The 20,075-nt window shown below is 42.6% G+C and overlaps 2 protein-coding genes across 11 annotated transcripts in view; both read right to left on the bottom strand.

The window, feature by feature from the left end:
* Positions 1 to 15,932, bottom strand: part of KDM4B (lysine demethylase 4B) — a 246,379-nt gene extending 230,447 nt beyond the window's left edge. For 2 of the 3 annotated variants that reach the window (XM_053295002.1, XM_053295003.1), the window contains exon 1: positions 15,690 to 15,926. The gene's annotated coding sequence lies outside the window, so the exon portion shown is untranslated. Of the gene's footprint in view, positions 1 to 15,689 lie in introns of all 3 variants that reach the window. The other variant, XR_008315925.1, reaches the window with a different exon arrangement.
* A 2,162-nt stretch (positions 15,933 to 18,094) lies between these two features.
* The window catches only part of UHRF1 (ubiquitin like with PHD and ring finger domains 1), a 43,236-nt gene continuing 41,255 nt past the window's right edge, over positions 18,095 to 20,075 (bottom strand). For all 8 annotated transcript variants that reach the window (XM_053301678.1, XM_053301677.1, XM_053301682.1 and 5 more), the window contains one exon: positions 18,095 to 19,391. In XM_053301678.1, the coding sequence (XP_053157653.1) occupies positions 19,245 to 19,391 (147 nt within the window). In that variant the 3' untranslated portion in view covers positions 18,095 to 19,244. The remainder of the gene's footprint in view (positions 19,392 to 20,075) is intronic.

The raw sequence follows: 20,075 nt of genomic DNA, 5'->3' as shown, positions 1-20,075 counted from the left end.
TACTAGACCAGTCCTACTGTATGCTAAAGCAAGAGATAATATAAATTTGCTTAGGTTATGTTAGCACCACACCAACTGTTCACGCACCTGCGCCAAGGATGGGGGTGGGGAGAACCTGCAGACAACCACTAATGGGCAAATGATCTCTATATAGTTCCTTATGAAGACAATAAAACTAGCTACTCTTCCAAACCAATTAAGAGAATAATTTATAGGCCACTTAAACAGGGCCAGTTTGTAGTATATCAGTGTGAGTGGGCTGTGGAATGTCTGTCCAGTCTTAAGATTTATGATGGAAACACTTTTTAAATTAGAGCAATTTCCACTACTGACCATGGCTCATGACCATACCCTCAAGATCACAGGAACTGGCACAGCTGACACACATGAGCTACCAACTCACACATTACACTGCTGGCCTGAACACACACCCTATGGGAGCAAGAAGATACGCAACCTAGAAAAACAAAGATGACCACAGATTGCAATACTATTTCTACAGAGGGAGAGTCAAGAATGAACTTTCTCCTACTGTTCTTTCACAAAATATTTAATGTCCCATTTATAGATAGGCGCAACATTTATTAGCTCAAAAACAGTTTTACTGCCCTGTCTGTAAAGCACCCATGGCTCTGAAGAATATTTGATGAGGATGGGCCAGCTGCTTGCCTGAGAGGAAGTATTCTCTAGCCCTTGGCATGTGCCTGACTGGGAGATTGGCATGAAGTGTGTTGCCATCCTCTGAAACAGTTGAGAGCCAGAGTGCTGCAGTGAATAGGTGGTGGGATTCAAATCTTAAGGACCTAGGTTCAGGTTCTGCTTCAGCCACAGGCTCAATGGATGTCAACATATTTTTCTCAATCTCCTTGAGAAGAACCTGTATTTCAGTTTGAAGAACATAGGAAACAGCCTTATATATTGAGTCAGACCACTGGCCATCAGCTCAGTGGCAATCTAGCTCAGTTTTGTCTACACAGATTGGCAGAGGTTTCTCCAAGTCTCTCTCAGCCCTATCTTAGAGATGCCAGGGAGCGAACTTGGAAGCATGCAGATGCTCCTCCCAGAGCAGGCCTGTCCCCTAGTTCACAATCTAAAAAAGAAACATAAGATAGACACCAGCAACAGGCACTGGAGGGATGCTGTTCTGGGGGTGAGTAGGGCCAGTTACTCTCCCCCTGCTAAATAAAGAGAATCACCACATTAAAAGGTGCCTCTTTGCCAAGTTAGCAGGGGGTAGCAATTCAAGCTTGCAACCACAAGAACAGCTCTCCTCTTTCAAGGCCACTCCTCTCAGTGTGTTAACTGTTTTGATGTCCTTCCCAACATCAAAAGATCAGCTGAAATAATAGCATTCTACCCAGGGTTGATAAAAATCAATTTTAAAAAATTTTAAAAATTGTTTTTATGAATTTAAATCAGATTTATTCATCAAGAACGTAGGTCTAGAAATATTAGAGAAGATGATCAAATACAAGGCCCAAAAATTGGGAAACAAGAGTATAAACTAAGAGCCTTTGCAGATGATGTCGTGTGTTTTTTAGAAAATCCATTGGACATAGAATTCTAGAATACTTCATCTGGAGGGATTTGACAGAAGGTTCGGAAGGCACTCTTATTTGTGGTATGACAAAAGTAAAGTACATAAAGATTTTCTTAAACACTATATAAGAAGGAGTTTAATGAGAGTTTGAGTAAAATATAAAAAATGGTTGGAACCTAAAACTCCGTTATGGTTATCCCCGATTGAAGCTCTAGTACATAAAGAGGTAAATATGCAATCTCAATGGGGTACCTATAGGGATTTGTTATGTTTTCAAGAAAAGGACTGTAAGTTAAAAAGTTTAATTGAAGTACAAAATTTGGTTAGTAATTGGTTTCAGTACCATCAGTTAAATGAACTTTATAAGAAGGATCTTAAAGTTGGATTTGAGGATCAGATGTCGAGATCTGAGAAGGAGCTGTGTGAAAATGATGAAAAATTAGTTTCTAAAATGTATAAGCTCTTGGTTTTGGAGGAGACAAGAGATGAAGTGGTTAAAACGACTATGGTAAAATGGGCTCAAGATGTGGGGTATAATATAGAAATGGCAGCCTGGGAAAAATTATGGAAAACTGATTTAAAGTTCACTGCATGTTATGTTTTAAAAGAAAATTATTATAAAATGATGTATAGGTGGCATTTGACACCTAAAAAACTGGCATTACTGTATAAAAATGTTTCAAACAAATGTTGGAAATGTGGACACCCTGAAGGAACTTTTTTATATATGTGGTGGTCTTGTAGGAGGGCTAAGGCCTTTTGGGACATGATATATAATGAGTTAAAGAAAATTTTCAAAATGACATTTCCTAAGAAGCCAGAATCCTTCCTGCTGGGAATAACGCAAGGAGTGTTTTCTACAACCAACTTAACATTCCTTATGTACAATACCACAGCAGCCAGGATAATATATGCGCAGAAATGGAAGAGTAATGAACTGCCCTCAAAAGAAGATTGGCTGATAAAAAATTTGGAATATGCGGAGATGGCAAAACTTACAGTACTGATAAGAGACCAAAATTTGGAATGCTTTAAAGAAGATTGGAAACCATTCTTATTATACTTAAAGAACTATTTTCCTAATATTGATTTTACAACAGGGTTTGAAATTTAGTAATATTAGCAGATTGGATCAAAATCGAGTTTGTAAGGTTTAAGATATATGTTTTGAATTATTATTATAATAGCAAGGGTTAATTCTATAGTTGGTGATTCACGAGGAGGTGTGAGCGGGAAGTCAATATTTGTTTAATGTGATGTGAATGTTAAGATAATTGTTAAAATCAATAAAAATTTAAATAATAATTTTTTAAAAGGATGTAGGTCAAAGGTTCTGTTGAATCAGGCCTGTTATTTCTCATCCTCATATACTGCTGTTAACATGTTCACAGAATATAACTAGAAGTTATGATTAATATTCATGATGATATATTAATTATAACTTCTAACTGAAGTCCTATTCTGAAGGTGTTGTACATGTAGCACACACACAGTCAAACCCTTGCTCCACCCCTCAAAAGTGCAGAGGAAGGTCAATGAATAAGACAAGATTTGGGGGGATGGAATAGATCTGAGCAAGGAGGAGGAGTCTGGATATAAATGAAAAGAATAGGGGAGGAGAATATAAAGTGAAACCAAAAGTGAACAGAACATTCATACAGCCCTGAGGAAACATTTTCAGAGTGTATCCTCCATTGCTGAAGAGAAATACCTATCATGGCAGAAGGCCATAAGAGACCCCATTTGGGAATATTTTAATGAAGTTCCTGTACCTGTGGGTACAAAAGGAGTGCATGCAAAATACAAACTGTGCAACAACAAAACGCAAGGCCTGGTTGCCTGAACAGAGCAGCATTATGAAAAGTGTGTACCTATTATAGTGTTTATCTACCCTCTAAAAATGAAACCTACATCTATCTTTAAATATGTATTAAGGTTATATTAGACAAAAAAATGCACTTTTATAGAAAATGATGATTAAATAAAATATTCCCAAGTAGTATTTTAAGGTGTGGTTTTAATCATTAAAATTGAGTCCTCCTGTGAAGCAGTTTAAATCATGATTTAAATCAAATCAACCCTGATCCACAGGCATTTCACTGACTTAATGCAAACTCTGAACCTAATTATTACCAACTAAATGTCAGCATCAAGTTTACTGTACCACAGCTGAGTGAGCAGCCCACCAGAAGATAGTGCAAACTACACAACTGCTGCTTACTCTCAGCAAACCATTTTCTGAGAGAAAAAACCAACAAGTATGCAGATTTAAAAGAAGAAAATACTAAAACACAAGATCTTCCCATACAAGGAAGCACAGAGCTTTCACTCCCTCTTGAACTGCATGTTTAGATGCTAGGGTCGATCTGCATGCAACCATCTGCATGCAACCGTTAAAACATCAGGATGAACACTCAAGCCCAGCCTCCCATCAGAGAAAGCCAATGCAGTCAGTCCCCACAGCAGCAACCTGCAAGTTAGTTAGGGTAAAAACATCCAGTTAACATGTTGCTAAGCCCTCACATTCTCAGCTTTTCCCAAGAAGATTGAGATAGTCAGTACAGACAAAGATAAGAGGGAAAGAGGGAAAATTAGCTTCTGGAAAGAAACTCAGCAGTAGTAGGTACATTCCTATTCAGCATCAAATGTTATAACCCTGGCCTGTTTTATTTTCACAACCACCCTGTGAGGTTGGCTAAGTTGAGAAATAGTAATTGAGCCAAAGTTCACCCAATGAGCTTCATAGCTGAATGGTGATTTAGACTTGGGTCTGCCCACTCCTGGTCCAACTTTTCAACAACTACACCACACCAGCTCTTGTTCCTATGGCATATCAAAACATACCATATGAACAAATCAAACAAACCTGAATGCACCTGAATTCTCTGGTGCTTTTGATGCAGAGACAGACAACTCTGTCTCTGCATCAAAAGCACCAGAGAATACATCAAGCCAGGGTTGTAAATTAACTGTTTGCCTGGTCACCTACAACAAGAACTGCCTCCAGACATCCAAGCAGGAAATAGTCACAAAAGCCCTGATGTACATTTATTATTTTATTTATTTGATTTATTAACCCACTCTAAAGCAGCTATTTCTGTTAATTTTTATTAAATACCGTAAAAGTCATTACACAATAGCATAAAAAATATGCAACAGCATGGTATAATGGAAGGAAATAATTATAGCAGCCAGCAAAGAGAAACTGATACTCCTGGGAATGGTTTAGCATTAAAGTAATAAAATAAAGATTTGCTGCTTTATACACATGCCCTCTCTCGTATCTTAGTCTGAAGATCCATGCAAATGTAACATTAGTACTAGTGAATTACACACATCTACTCACAGTAGAATCACAAAATGACTCCAAAGATTGTCCTTCTCCAAAAGGGCATATTAGAGCAAGAGTTCTATTGTTTCTATTCTCAAAGATCATTAGATACAGGTGGGGCTCCCAAGAGAATATGCCTATTTTCCAAAAGTGATAGCCCAGAAACAAGGCAGCAAACAAAAACCACTACACCTGTCACAGCTTCCTAACCGAATGTTCTCCAAAGCTAACTCCCAATTTTGGACATTTGGGTTTAGAAACACCTTTAGTCTTTCTGCAAGATGAGAGTGGATCCTCCTCCCGATGCTCTTGGAGGTGTTAAAGAGAGATTTAAATTGAGATAAGCTACTGATGACTTCTTCCAACATACCACTTCTAGCTTCTCACTGAAAACTTTACAAAAGCATCAGAGAGCAATATTTCAATATATCCAACAGTGGTATCCTGTAGGTTAAGACTGAGGCATGCAAAATGGAAGCCCACCTAATTACAGCACCTTTTCTTAAATTACTTCACAACCACTCCAGAGCACCTAGTCACTGAACTTGCCTACTGTAGCTGCTGCAAGTTACTCATCACGATCCCCCTATTTCTCACCTTTCCACAGGCAATCAGGAAGAGACAGGACAGTTCCCCATCCCCTATATCAAACTACAAAGTCTACAGCACCAATCAATAGAGTCAGCTGTGCTGCTACAAAGATGAGACTTTTTTGATTCTCGTATGACAGACAAATATGTAATAGGTGCAGCCATCTCCAGAATGGATATGCAATTATGGGGAAAGCAGGACCTCTTGCTTCTTCTGCCATGCTGTTTTTAAAAGCACAGGAGTTCTGTAAGAACAAAAAGAATGGGAACTATATCCTCTATCATACTGTCAGAACTCACTTCAGAACTGCTGTTCACTAAAATCCTCAACTGTTTTAACTATGAATCTATTCTTATGATGCTTAACCAGGGCAAAGCGATGGGATCATCTGCCTGTGACAAGACATACAACGGGAGTGAATAGGGAGGTTCTCCATCACAACACCCCTCCAAAACTAAGAGGTCACAACTTGTCCATTGCTTGGTCACCAGAACACCAACAAGGGTGACAAAGCTGGCTCCAGAGCTTGTTCCTTCCCAGCACAGTTGGTGAGATAAAGCAGCAAGTGGGGGCTGCATGAATTGTGGAGGATAGAGAGAGATATGGCATGGCCAGCTGGCAAAAAACTAGCAGCTACTCACTAGCAACCAAATACACATGGGAGTGTGAGCTGGAAAGGAATGGACGAAACGACAAGCATCCTGATATCCCTGGAAGGGATATCTGTCAGGGCAAGACCACTGGTACTTTCATTCTCTATTCCAATTGGCTATGGTGCTGCACTGTCTCAGGCATGCAAGTGCTTTCTTCTGGGAGACCAGAGTCAGTGAGTGAGCCTAGAATCAATTATGCCCTAAAGCTATGCTGTTCCTCTAAGGAACAACTTCACATAGAGTCCTGGATTCTAGTCTGCCTGCCTTTCCTCTCTCTATCCAAAGTTACTACTGCCAAGATATCCAAATATAGACTTCAGATTACACCATTCACTCCACCAACAGGAGGCAGCAGGGGGCATGAATTCACATTTCCTTTCTACCATTTTTTTTATTTATATCCCAACTTTCTGTCATTCAATGGAGCATCCTTGGGGCCTGCATGCAGTCTCCCATTCAGGCACTTGCTTCAGCAATGTGGCTGCCTCATAAGCCTTTAGACCAGACCTTAAGTTGCCTCCTATGAGCATTCTAACATCCTTTCCATTCTTCCTTGTCCATGTGGCCCCCATCTCTCTTTCCTGAAAACTCTTCTTCTCGCACACAGGCGTCATATGCATATGCTTCACGTAGTGTTTCCCAAATAATCTGTGTGAGTTTACTGGTCCCGCAGGAGGACTTGAACCCTTCTCCTAGGAATCCTGCAACCTACTTAGCTATAAGATTAGTTGACTGTTGGGACCAGAACAGCAGCCTTGTCTTTCCCTTGACAAAAGGGCTGTTTGCAGGCTGCTGGCTGCATTTGGACTGCCCAACAAATCAAAGGTCTGGGAGAAGGCATGGAGATCTTTTAGTGGCCATTGTTGCACCCCATCCACTGGGCCACAGAGGTCTGCAATAAGGGAGCTGCAACAAGGGAGCTGCAGCAGCTTTTCCTAGCAGTGTCGAAAAGTTCTTCACAGAATAAAAAGGATTTTGACTGCTCCCTAAAAGCAAAAAGAGAGGGAGCTTGGTGAATGTTCCCATAGAGAGTTCCACAACTGCCACCACCACAAAGGTGACTAAGTCCCTAGTCCTCATCAATCAGATCTAAATAAATGGCAAACAGGAGCAGAGTTAGTGAAGCAGATCTTAGGCAGGTTAATATGGGAGCCTTACCATATTGGTAGGGAGCTCTACCAAGACAATCTAGTACCGGCACTTTAAAGTGAAACTAGAAACAGACAGGTAGGCAATGTAGTTGATGCAGGATTGTTACAACATGAGCAGGCTGTCTTGTCCCTACCAACAACTTAATGGGTGCATTTTGAACCAATTCAAGTAATAACCAACTCTTTCAGGGATTTATAAATAATTATCACTAATGCAAACCTCTAAACACACAGAGAGGCCACTCTAATCATATCCCTCCTCCTGGAAGGCTATCACCATTTCCATTACCAAGTGACCATGACAGCCCTTTGCTTTTATAAAGAAACGGGCGAGGGCAGGGGTGGCCAACCTGAGGCTTGCCAGCTGCTGTTAAACTTCAACTCCAATCATCCCCAGCCATAATAAAATGCAGCTTGGGTGATGGTAGTTAATAGTCCAGCAAGAGTGGGACTGCATAGAATGCCCGAAGCTGGCCACCTTGGGCTAGTGTTTTAGAATACTGGGCCTATACTGGTGGATTTGGCCTAGGCCTAAGGTGTGTCTCAGCAGCACCACTTTTCTGTGCATGTTTGTATTTTTAAAGAGAGAGGGGATGACCACATGGAAAGGACGAAGTCCCTTTATATTTATTTATTTAACATATTTTATACCATCCAAAACTTATGTCTCTAATTCAATCTAAAACATCAGTATTCTCTTTATTTAGGAGTTGCACAAGAGAGGATATCTCTGAAAGCTTGGCTTTTTCACCACTGTATGAAAAAAGAAGCAATACTGTATATAGATGTGTGTAGCAGTAGTAGTGGGTCCCTCAGAAGACCCTCCATATTGAGAGAATCTCACTCTTTCTTCTTGGTCTAGCAACTCTCTAAAAATAGCACAGAAGACCCACACTTCTCCCTGTCTCCCCACCTTCTTTTCGTGCTTCCTATCCTTCAGCCCCTGCCCGATATCGTCCTCTCCTGGCGGCCGGGGGGGGCGGGGGGAAGAGAATCAGCCGCTGCAGGTGGGAGGGAGAAGCAGCCGCCGCTTGTCTCCACCCCCACTTATTCCCCATGGCCAGCCATTCACCAGGCTGCTGCTTCTCGCAGCTGGTGGTTCACTTCTTTCCGCCCCTCCCCCCACGGGCAGCCAGCAGTTTGCTGGGCTGCCGCTCCTCTCTGCTCCCCCCCCCCTCACTTCTCCAGCAGCCAGTGGCTTGCCAGGCCGCCGCTTCTCTCTGCCCTTCCCTGGGCTGCTGCTTCTCGCAGCCAGCGGTTCACCGCACCGCCACTTATCTCCACCACCACCACCCCCCGCTTCTCCCCTGCTGGCGGCCGTTGGTTTGCTGGGCTGCCGCTTCTCTCTGCCCCCTCCCGCTTCTCCAGAGGCTCACCAGGCTGCCACTTCTCTCCGCCCCCCCCCCCCCCGTGGCTGGGCAATTGCCGGGCCGCAGCTTCTCTCTGCTCTTCTCCCCGCTGGTGGCCGGCAGTTCACCGGGCTGCCGCTTCTCTGCCCCCCTTCTCCGGCAGCTGGTGGCTTTCCGGGCTGCCGCTTCTCTCTGTCTCTACCTCCGCCTCATGGCCGACTGTTCGCTGGGCCGCTGCATCTCTCCCCCCACTGTCCCTGTCGTTAATCAGCAGCTTGATCATGAACTCCAGCGAGAGCTGCCACGCATAGGATTAGCAATGGGTAAGCCCAGGAGAAATAAATATATAGAAGATAGACAGATAATAATCATTATACTATTAGGAATATAGGAACATGGGAAGCTGCCTTAAACCAAGTCAGACCATTAGTCCATCTAGCTCTGTATTGTCTACACAGACTGGAAGAGGCTTCTCCAAGCTTTAATTTGTATTAAATTATCACGATGCCAAAGCAAAAAAAGGTCCTGCTTTGGGCACCCACAAATGGCACTTGATGTGAGAGAGTATGACGAACACTGCATTAATAAGTTATGGTCAAGCCAGTTCCAGTTCAATCAATCTTTATTACGCTCTGAGACCAGCACAGATTATAATACAGTAATACAGTAAAATAGGGCAATCAGATTATGTACTACTAAGACAGAGTGATATTACAGTTAAGACTAGGTGAAGGAAGACCTAAAAATTACAAAATATTTAAAATATACTACAGAGTGTAATCAAGATTATTTAAAGTAAAGCTATACTAAAAGAAAACTTGAAGCATCTAATTAAAATAGTAAGGCAGCTAACAAAAATGGATAAAATATATCTCTAAAACCTAAATGTGGTTCTAATAATAATAATGCAATTCTAAAAATAATAAAATACAACTCTAAAACTATAAGACAATTCACAATGTAAAATACTCCATGCTAATCAGTATCTAAAAGCATAAAAAGTTTTTTAAAACATATAGGAACTACATAGAAAATATATACAATAGAAAAAGAATATATAAAAACTATATATATAAGATTAGATATATTAACTAGATATATAAAAACTATAGAGTGGCGGAGCAAATTAACATTATACAATCTATCTAATAAAATAATTTATTAAAGCATGAATCAGGAAGTAATTGGTTCACATCTGTTTATTTAAAATATATATACCCTTCCCCCCACCCCCACTGCCATACAATACTGCTTGGGGCGGCTCACAACATTAATAAAATACATACAATGTAAAATAAAAGGTTAGATGTGGGTCATAATATAGAGATGGCAGCTTGGGAAAAATTATGGAAAACTGATTCAAAGTTTACTGCCTGTTATACTTTAAATTGTTAAAAGATGATGTACAGGTGGTATCTGACACCGAAAAAATTAGCATTAATGTATAAAAATGTTTCAAACAAATGTTGGAAATGTGGACAATGTGAAGGAACTTTCTTCCATATGTGGTGCTCTTGCGGGAAGGCAAAGTCCTTTTGGGATATGATATATAATGAGTTGGAAGAAAAAAATTTAAATGCCATTTCCTAAGAGGCCAGAATCCTTCTTGCTGGGAATAACTCAAGGAGAGTTCTCTAGAAGTAACTTAACTTTTTTTTAATGTATGCAACCACGGCAGCTAGAATAGTATACGCGCAGAAATGGAAAGACAATAAAATGCCTTCAAAAGAAGACTGGTTGATAAAAAAAATTGGAATATGCGGAGGTGGCCAAACTTACAACACTTATAAGGCATGAAAACTTGGAATGTTTCAAAGAAGATTGGGAACCTTTCTTGCTTTACTTAAAGAACTATTTTTCTAACATGGACCTTTCAGCTGGGTTTGAAATTTAGTAATTACAGCAGGTTGGGTAGGGTAAAATAGAATTGTAAGATGGGGTATATATGTTTTGTATTATTATAGCAATGGCTTATATGTATAGTTAACAAGAACCGCGCAGACTGGTAAGCGGGAAGTCAAAACCACATTTTTAAAAAATTCAAATTAAAAGTTATTAATAAAAAGCTAAAAACTGAGAACTATAAAAATTAAAGAACCTACCAGATATAAGCAGCAGATAAAACATTTAAAGCCTCATTTAAAGAGGTGTAGCTTTAATTGTTTTAACACAAATTTCCCACTGAGAAGGGGAAATTTGTGAAACTCTTCAGAGAGGGCATTCTAAAGCACAGGGCCACAACCAAAAAGGCTCTGTCTCTAGTCCCTGCCAACTGGATTTTGTTAGTGGCAGGGCCACAAGCAACAACTTATATGCCACTTTTCAATGAAAATTTCCAAAGTGGTTTACCTAGCAAAATAATAAATAAATAAGATGGATCCCTGTCCCCTATGGGCCCACAATCTAAAAAGAAACGTAAGATAGACACCAGCAACAGTCACTGAAGGGACTGAGATGCTGAGCAGAGAGCCCTGGCAGGTTCATAAGAGTGAATGCGGTCTAGGGATGTGCACGGACCGGTCCAGAGCCCATTCTAAGGGTCTCTGGACCGGTCCAGACCCGCACGTCACATCCTGCGTTGCGTATGTTTGCATGTTGGGAGTGCATGCAACGCACAGAGGTGATGTGCGCAACGTGCACACGCGCAGTGAGGCTTTTGAAGCCTTTTGACAAGGAATAGGGGTAGGGGTGGCAGGGAGCGCTGGAGAGGGAAAAGCAGCAGGAGGGATAAGTACATCCTCCCCCACCCTCAGTGCCAGACCGGTTCCGTGCACACCACTAATGCGGTCCAACAGGTACCCTGGCTCCAAGCCATGAAGAGCTCTAAAGGTCAGGCAAATCCCAGTCCCGTAACATTTGTAATGCAGAAATGATACAGGCCTGCCTTACAGAACTGTTAATCAAATGCTGAGTATGATTATCAGATTCAATTATACACTATATTCCAGCATATGTATAAACCCTGCTGCTGACCCTCATAACAATTAAGCATTTCCTGAAAGGTACTGAAGAAACAGGGTACATGCAGGAACATAACATTTATAGTTTATTATCGGTATTAAAACTATAAATGCATACTATTATTAATTATTTATCCTCTGGATAGTTAATAATTGAATTAAACCACAACTAAACCTTCTTGTGTTTTCATGAAAGCCGCCTTGAGAATAGTATCAGTTTGAAAGGCAGGATTAAAAGCTCTCTAAATAAATTTTAATTCGGGATCACTAGGCCTCTTTCAATATGATTCAAGGTCTAAGATAGTTTACTACTGCTTTTACTGATGTAACAGAATCAAAACATTACACCACCAAGCAAAAATGGCAACATCTTGATTACCACCAACATGATTTGCGGGAACTAGAGAGAAAACAGGCTGAATCTAGCAAGGACTTTTTCAATTTTATTATTTATTATTATTCATTTTTATTTAATATTTTCAATTTTATAATTGAAAACAAAAATGCTATTATGAGGCCCTTATACAAATCTATGGTGCTAACAGATCTGCATATAACTCTGGTCACCGTATCTTAAGGAAGACATTGAACAACTGGAAAAGGCGCAGAAGAGGGCAACCAAAGTGATCAGGGGCCTGGAGCCTTATGAAGCAAGGATATAGCATTTGGAGCTTGTTAGTTTGGAAAAGAGGTAACAACTATAGCAAGGTGCATAAAATGATGCATGGAGTAGAAAAAGTGGACAGAGAAATGTTTCTCCCTCTCACACTGGAAAAAGGGGTCATCCCATAAAACCGATGGCCAAGAAATTTAGGGCCGACAAAAGGAAGTACTTTTTGCACACAGTGCATAATTATCTATGTAATTCTCTGCAACAGGATGTGGTGATGGCCACCAGCTTGGATGGCTTTAAAAGCGGGTAAGAAGTGGGATCCCCCAGGGATCTATATTGGGACTGTTGCTTTTTAATTTATTCATAAATAATGTAGAAGTTGGGGTAAGCAGTGAGGTGGCCAAATCTGCAGATGATACCAAACTCTTTCGGGTAGTGAAATCCCAAATGGATTGTGAGGAGCTCCAAAAGGATGTCTCCAAACTGAGAGAGTGGGCAACAACATGGCAAATGTGGTTCAGTGTTAGCAAGTGTAAAGTGATGTATATTGGGACGAAAAATCCCAACTTCACATTGGATTGGATCTGAGCTGTCGGTGACTGACCAGGAGAACGATCTTGGGGTTGTGGTGGACAGCTCATTGAAATCAATGTGTGGCAGCTGTGAAAAAGCTGCCATGCTAGGGATCATTAGGAAGGGGATTGAAAATAAAACTGCTAATATTAGAATGCTCTTACAGAAAACTATGGTGTGGCCACACCTGGAGTACTGAGTACAATTCTGTTCACCACTTCTAAAAAAGGACATTGAAGAACTGGAAAAGGAGCAGAAGAGGGTAATCAAGATAATCAGTAGCCTTGAGCACCTTCCTTATGCAGCAAGGCTACAACACTTCGGGCTTTTTGGTTTAGAAAAAAGACGACTGCGGGGAGACATTATAGAGGTCTATAAAATCATGCATGGTGTAGAGAAAGTGGATAGAGAGAAATCTCTCTCACACACACATAACACTAGAACCAGGAGTAATCCCATGAAATTTGTTGCCAAGGAGTTTAACTTGTAATCCACTTGTGGAATTCTCTGCCACAAGATGTGGTGACAGCCAACAACCTGGATGGCTTTAAGAGGGGTTTTGGATCACTTCATGGAGAAGAGGTCTATCATCAGCTACTAGTCGGAGGGCTATAGACCACCTCCAGTCTCAGAGACAGGATGCCTCTGTATACCAACTGCAGGGGAGTAACAGCAGGAGAAAGGGCATGCCCTCAACTTCTGCCTGTAGGCTTCCAGCGGCCTCTGGTGGGCCACTGTGTGAAACAGGATGCTGGACTTAGATGGGCCTTGGGTCTGGAATCCAGAAGGGCTGTTCTTATGAATTCATGGAGAGCAGGTCTATCAATGGCTACTAGTCTGGTGGCTCAGAGGCAAGATGCCTCTGAAAACCAGTTGCAGGGAAGCAACAGCAGGAGAGAAGGCATACCCTCAGCTCTTGCCTGTGGGCTTCTCAGAGGATGGTGGGTAACTGTGTGAAGCAGGATGTGGACTAGAAGGGCTTTGGGCCTGATCCAGCAGGGATGTTCTTATGTAAGTACTATGGAGGACGCAGTGTAGCTCTGTGCACAGAAACACGCTGTACTCCCAGAGGCAAAAAAAGTTTTGCTCTCACTGCAATGTTGGAACACTTTAAATTGCAGCACTTTACTGTTCTGCTGCGTGAGTGAACAGCAGCCATCTATTCATATGGGATAAAGTACAGCAGTAAAATTATAGTCGTTTTTCAGCTATGACTCGGATTGTGTCTCTTGGTTGTCCTACAGAGCAAATCAACTTTGCTCATTTATCGTAGTGTATATGCACATAACATCTAAAGTCTTTCAACTCCACATGGAAATATCAGGGATTGAATCCAAAGTCTTCTGCATGCAAAGCCTGTGCTCTCTCATCTACAGAAGATCCCAATGAAAATATGAAGCTGCCTATTTCTGAATCAACTGACCCAACTAGCCTAGAGCTGTCTGCTCTGGCTAGCAGCAGATCTCCAAGGATTCCCCCCTCCCCATGATCATGCTTATTTTTCTCTCCACCCACCAACAATGGCACATGGGGGGAGGGGGTTTACTCTGAGGCACAGTCTCTCCTCAAATAAGTCAAACTTCACTAACACAAAAACTTCCTCCTCCCCCGCCCCACAAACACACAACATGTGGAGTGAGAAAGAGAATGAAAGAGAGCAAATGGAGCACTAAGGGAACTCGGGAAGAAAAAGAGCAAGAACAGCTGAGGGTAAACCCACTTTAGAGAGCTTCCCACCCCAAAAAAACCCCTTTGTTCCATATGAAACACACACACATTATTATTATTATTAAAATATTTATCTATCCCTAATATATATGCAGTACAAACACATTAAGAACATCTATATATCACTTTTCAAAGTTACACAATTTGAAATCTCTTGCATATCTTATATAGCATTTTCATTCGGTTATTGTATGTATACACCCCTTTGCAATGAAAAAGTTCACTCCTTTGCAATGAAAAAGTTCACAAGTCAATATTTTATATATATTGCTTTTCAGAATTCACAATTTTCTCTCACACATATTGCATGTGACCTTTCATTATATACAAACATACATTATTTTGTGTGGACGGATATATATATATATATCAACAAAAAAGCTCATGAAAGATTATACAGACACACTGCATCTTGCTTTTCAAACTTCACAGAGATTACACACACATCTATCACGTGCTGCTTTGTGTTAAGGGTATTTAAAAACCCCTTTTCAAATTAAAAGTCACATGATTACAAACACACAGAGAACATTTATTGCTTTTCAGAGTTCACAAAGATGATACACTATACCAACCTCACACCCGCACAAACATTTTTATTATAGGCAGCTTGCCTATATTTGTGCGTGTAAACATATAAACAAAAACACACACACACGTGTTTATCACTTTCAACGTTTTCGCTGGAGAAGGGGGGAGGTTTAAATACTCCTAAATAGGATCGCTGGAAATGCTAATATTGTGAATACACACACACACACACACACACACACACACACACGCCTTTCTATTATCAAAGATAGGCATACGCTCCTTTTCAAGGAAAAAATTCAGAGAGACAGATACACGCCCCCACAGATGATAAAATAAAACCCGGAGGAAAGTTTTTGTTGATTTTTTTTTTTTTAATTTGAGGAGGGAGAAAAGGGAGTGGGTGTCTGTCGGTCACATCGCAGCGTGACCCTCTCTCGGGGTGGGGGAAGGACGCTGGAGGAGAAGCGGCCCCCTTCTCATCCCGAGCGCCGCGGGCCGGCCGCCCACCCGCGGCTCCCCCGCCCACCGTCGGCGGAGGGCGTCGCGGGGGGAAGAGCCTGCCGCGTCCCCACCGTCTCGCCGACTCGGCCCCCTTCTCCCCTGAGATAAAAACGGAGAAGCAGCAGCCCCTGTCCAGGACCAGCCGCCCCCCTCCGAAGGCCTTACCCGAGCCCGGCCTGGCTTCTTCGCTGCTCCCCTCCTTCCTGCTCTCGGCTCTGCTCGGCTCGCCCAGCGGGACGCCGCTCTCGCCTGCGCGGCCTGCTCCTGCTTCTCCCGGGGTCTCCTCAGAGAGAAAGCCGAGGGGGGGAGGGGCACCTGGGCCAGCAGCCGTTGCCAATGGCCGCCCTCCGCCAACGGCTTGTCCGCCCCGCCCCTCTCCGCGCCGATTGGCCCACTACCTGCGCTGAGTGGCAGGCGCGCCGGCCAAACGGGTGGCGCCGCCTCTCCGCTCGGCTCCGGCCGCTCCACCAATGGGAGCCGCCCAGGCTGCCTCGCGCGAGCAGCGCCCCCTCCCACCGCCTCCTTGTTGTCGGCTGAACTCGCTTCCAATCAGAGCGCGCGCGAGCAGGCCCGCCGCCGCCCCTTTTCGCCTTTGCCTCTCTCGCGCCTCGGCATTGGCCCTGAGCCGCCCCCTTCCAGTCTGCCTCTGGCCAATGGGGAGAGAAGTGAGGTTGCCGAGGCGGAACGGTTCCGTGGGAGCGCTGCGCTGGTTGGGCGGAGCCGGCCTCTGTGCTGGCCGCACCCTCCCCGGCCCCTGCTGGGAATGCTTTGCAAAGCAGCGCAAACGGCCTACGTGAAGACGTGCACAGCAGCAGCAGGGATGCAAAGAGAAGGGGGAGGCCGGGACGCTGCAGGGCTCCATGCACCAATAGGGCAGGGAGTCGACGGGAAGGAGGGGCGGGCTGCTTTGCCAACAGAGAGAAAGGAGGTCCACACCCTTTCCCAACGTCAGCGCGCGAACCCCACACCCCTTGTACTGCTATTCACACGTACAGGAGGCAGGAAACATTTTGCAAAGAACGTGCAACAACAGAATTAAAATGGTGGCACTCTACGCGCTGCGAGACACAGAAGCACGGTGCTGTGCAAAGCTGGGTCTGGGGCCTCCTCAGATGCATCCCCAGCAATCTGTGGTACTAAACTGCAACATCCTAGTCAAGTCGGAGCAAGTCCCATTGATTTAACTCCTGAAGTGTTACCACAGTCAAAAAATAAAACTAACAGAAATCGTAACAGGAAGTTGTTGGATTTTAACTTTTGTAAGCCACTTTGGGATATCTTATGAAAGGTGGTATAAAAAATTTGAACAAAATCAGCTTTTCCAGTTAAGTGTCACAATTCACCCCAGCCCAGCTGCAAATCTCTTTATTTTTAAAGAACCACAAGACTTCTAGCAGAACAAAGAGTTATAATCCCTTCAGGACCACAGGTTTACAGCTCCACCCTAGGCTGTTTACTCAGAAATCAACCCCATACCCCAGAAATCAGTGGGGGTTGCTCCAGTAAACAATAGGGTTGGCATGCTTGCCTAGCAGAAAGTTTTTGTGAGCCCTGCCTCAAGGCTCCTTCTGCCATAGTAGGTCTAATGGCACCATAAAAGGCTTCTTGTTGGTTTCTTTGCCTATAAGGAAACATGCATAGGACTGGGTATGTATTGTACATATATTTAAAACTCAATCCTGTGCATGAAGCAAATAGGAGGCTTTCTTCACATAGTTTAGAAGCCTAAGTTTGCATAGTTTATTAGCCATAAAGATGCTTCTACACCATTTGCTAAGAAAGAATTTGTTTTGTACATCATGCAAAAGGTGCCTCCTGTGGTGTGGTTTGAATTTAAAAGTATTCAACATTTGTTATTGTCCCAAGAGGCACAGAAAGTTCAACACACACTAAAAATTGTAAACAAAGAAAGAGTCAGAATTCCCATGGGAAATGCCTGAGCCCTTGGGGATACCCTCAAGTAGCCCTTCGGATTGCAACCAACACCATCTCCTTGAAGCGCTGGAGGTTTAAGGAATTCACATCAGACCAAATCTGCCCCAGCCACAGAACCTCAAGTGCCAATCAACCTCTTACCAATCATTCCTGTTTTATGCATGCTTACTGTACATTCAACAGGACATCCTCTCCAATGGGCATTCCACTGCAGCCTTTGACTTTAGCAGAGTGAGTCAAGTCCTTGGCAGATGGCAACTCACTCTTGCTATCTCTCCCTTTTTAAAATAGTGCTTGAAGTGCACTTGGGAGTTTCTTTAGCTAAAGACTCTCCTCCTGGACTCTCATGAATGTCTTCAGGGTAAGAACCTCTGTGGGTCAGTCTGCCAGGACAAGCCATGCAATCAACACAGACATGCCAGTATCTCTCCTCCTGAGAACACTGCAACCAATAGTTTTCCCTTTTTCCTCCTCCACCACCCCACACACCCCACAGAGTAGCAACAACTTCTGCCAACTCCTTAAGGGGAGGAGAAACCCACATCTGGGCTGATAATTAGCTACATGTCTCACAGCCATCATACAGATCTAATCATCTCCTAACTCAAAGCTGAATTTAAGAAAGGAGCATGCTCTCTGATACAAAAAGATCTTTTATTTTGAGAACTTTGTACACAATTGTGGCATAATTCAAAAAGACAAAAAAAGTTACTTTCCCAAACAATATCATACATGTATAAGAAGTTTTTTAAAAAAACATACAAGCATATTTGTTCCAGTCTGTCCAGTGTGAAGAGTAATTCCTTATCCCAGTTTCATGCTGAGGTATTAACTGTGAAAGTTTTGGTTCTGTTGAGGCATGACCAATGGGCCAACTAACTGCTGAATATACAAAATTATTTCCATTTAAACATAGTTACACATCTAATTTTCCATTCTAAGCACAACTCACACAAAAAGATGCAAAATTAGCAGAATACATGGAGTATCAAAAATCCACAGCTAGATGCAACACTAATGATGACTTAGAGCTACAGTGTTATGGTTTCATAATCTCAAGGACAAAATCTTGGCATTTTAGACAATTATAGTGCTTTTTTGTTTTATTTAATGGTTCAAAGCTCAGTCTTTTAAGCAAAAAAAGAAAAGAACCCCGAAAAGGCACTTCCAAGTGGCTATTTATATGTTTTCCTGGTATGGCACTATAGGTAGGAGGCAGCACCTGGCTGATAGATGCAGAGACTGAGGTAGTAACTTTACACAAAGGCCCTTAAGAGAAATAGTTGATAGGAAAGGATTCCAATAACGTTTCAAGACAAAGTAAAAAGGGGGTCTCAAGCAACCTGAGTGGCAAGTCCTAAGCCAAAAGTCATCTCAGAACGCATAGATGCATCAGAAATGCTGCCCCCCCCCATTTTTTTTAATGCATCAAGCTTTATGGCCAAAATCCATATAGACTTCAGGAGATTGTTCTAGCAACCGAACCATGTACTAGGTTTTCTAATAAAGAGAAAACACCACCCCATTAGAAATGTTGAATTTAGTTGCACATTTATAACAAACAAGTTAAAATTCCCTAAAACTTGAGTTCTTGTCAATATTTTTTTAACACAGGGGTTAACACCAAATACAAAAGCAAGTTCCTCAACCTCTTTAGTTTTCAGGAGTGGTGGGAACAATAGGAGACAAACTTTTTTGAAAACATTTATTTAAATAAAGTCCCACCAAAACCCCATAAAAGTTTTTTTTTTAAATGAAAAATGAAATTAGAAGTGCTTTTAGGAATCACCGTCCATTGCCATAGCCTGGGAAGAGCTGAATTAGGAGCGTCTGCAGTGGTTGGTTCACTTGCATCATGTAGTTCTTCCCAAGATCGTAACGGCAAGCTGGGCAGCTGTACACTTCTGCCCGGAAGGATCGATCCAGGCAGTCCTGGAAGAAACAGACAAAAGGAAGTTGAGAGGGTTTTGCAAAAGTATTTGTATATGTCATGACAAAAACTGATAGTCTAACTACAATAGACCACAAGACCAGAGAGGAGAGCTGGTCTTGTGCTAGCCAGCATGACTTGCCCCCTTAGCTAAGCAGAGTCTACCCTGGTTGCATATGAATGGGAGACTAGATGTGTGAGCACTGTAAGATATTCCCCTCAGGGGATGTAGCCACCACTTTGGGAACAGCAGAAGGTTTCAAGTTCCCTCCCTAGCTTTTCCAAGATAGGGCTGAGAGAGATTCCTGCCTGCAACCTTGGAGAAGCCACTGGCAGTCTGTGAAGACAATACTGAGCTAGACAGACAAGTGGTCTGACTCAGTATATGGCAGCTTCCTATGTACAATACTGTACTTCCTTACATGGAAGGAATACAAACTGTAACTATGTATTTTGTAGACAGTTTGTATCTACAAAACGAACCTGAACTTTCCTAGGAAACACGTAAATGTTTATTTGTGGGAACAGTATTTGTGGGCAAAAGGGAGCGGGTGAGGTTTTCAGCCCTAAGCACTCTGAGTTTGTAGTACCGTGGTGAACACTGCTGCCTTCCTCAAAAGCTAACCAATATAAACCCACTGATACCTCACCTCTCCAGACCTCAAGGTAGGTCTGGACCTTCAGAG

The sequence above is a fragment of the Hemicordylus capensis genome, chromosome 2 (assembly GCF_027244095.1).
Source record: "Hemicordylus capensis ecotype Gifberg chromosome 2, rHemCap1.1.pri, whole genome shotgun sequence".
Lineage (NCBI taxonomy): Eukaryota > Metazoa > Chordata > Lepidosauria > Squamata > Cordylidae > Hemicordylus > Hemicordylus capensis.
The sequence above is the reverse complement of the archived record's forward strand: the minus strand, read 5'-3'. Positions and strand labels throughout refer to the sequence as shown.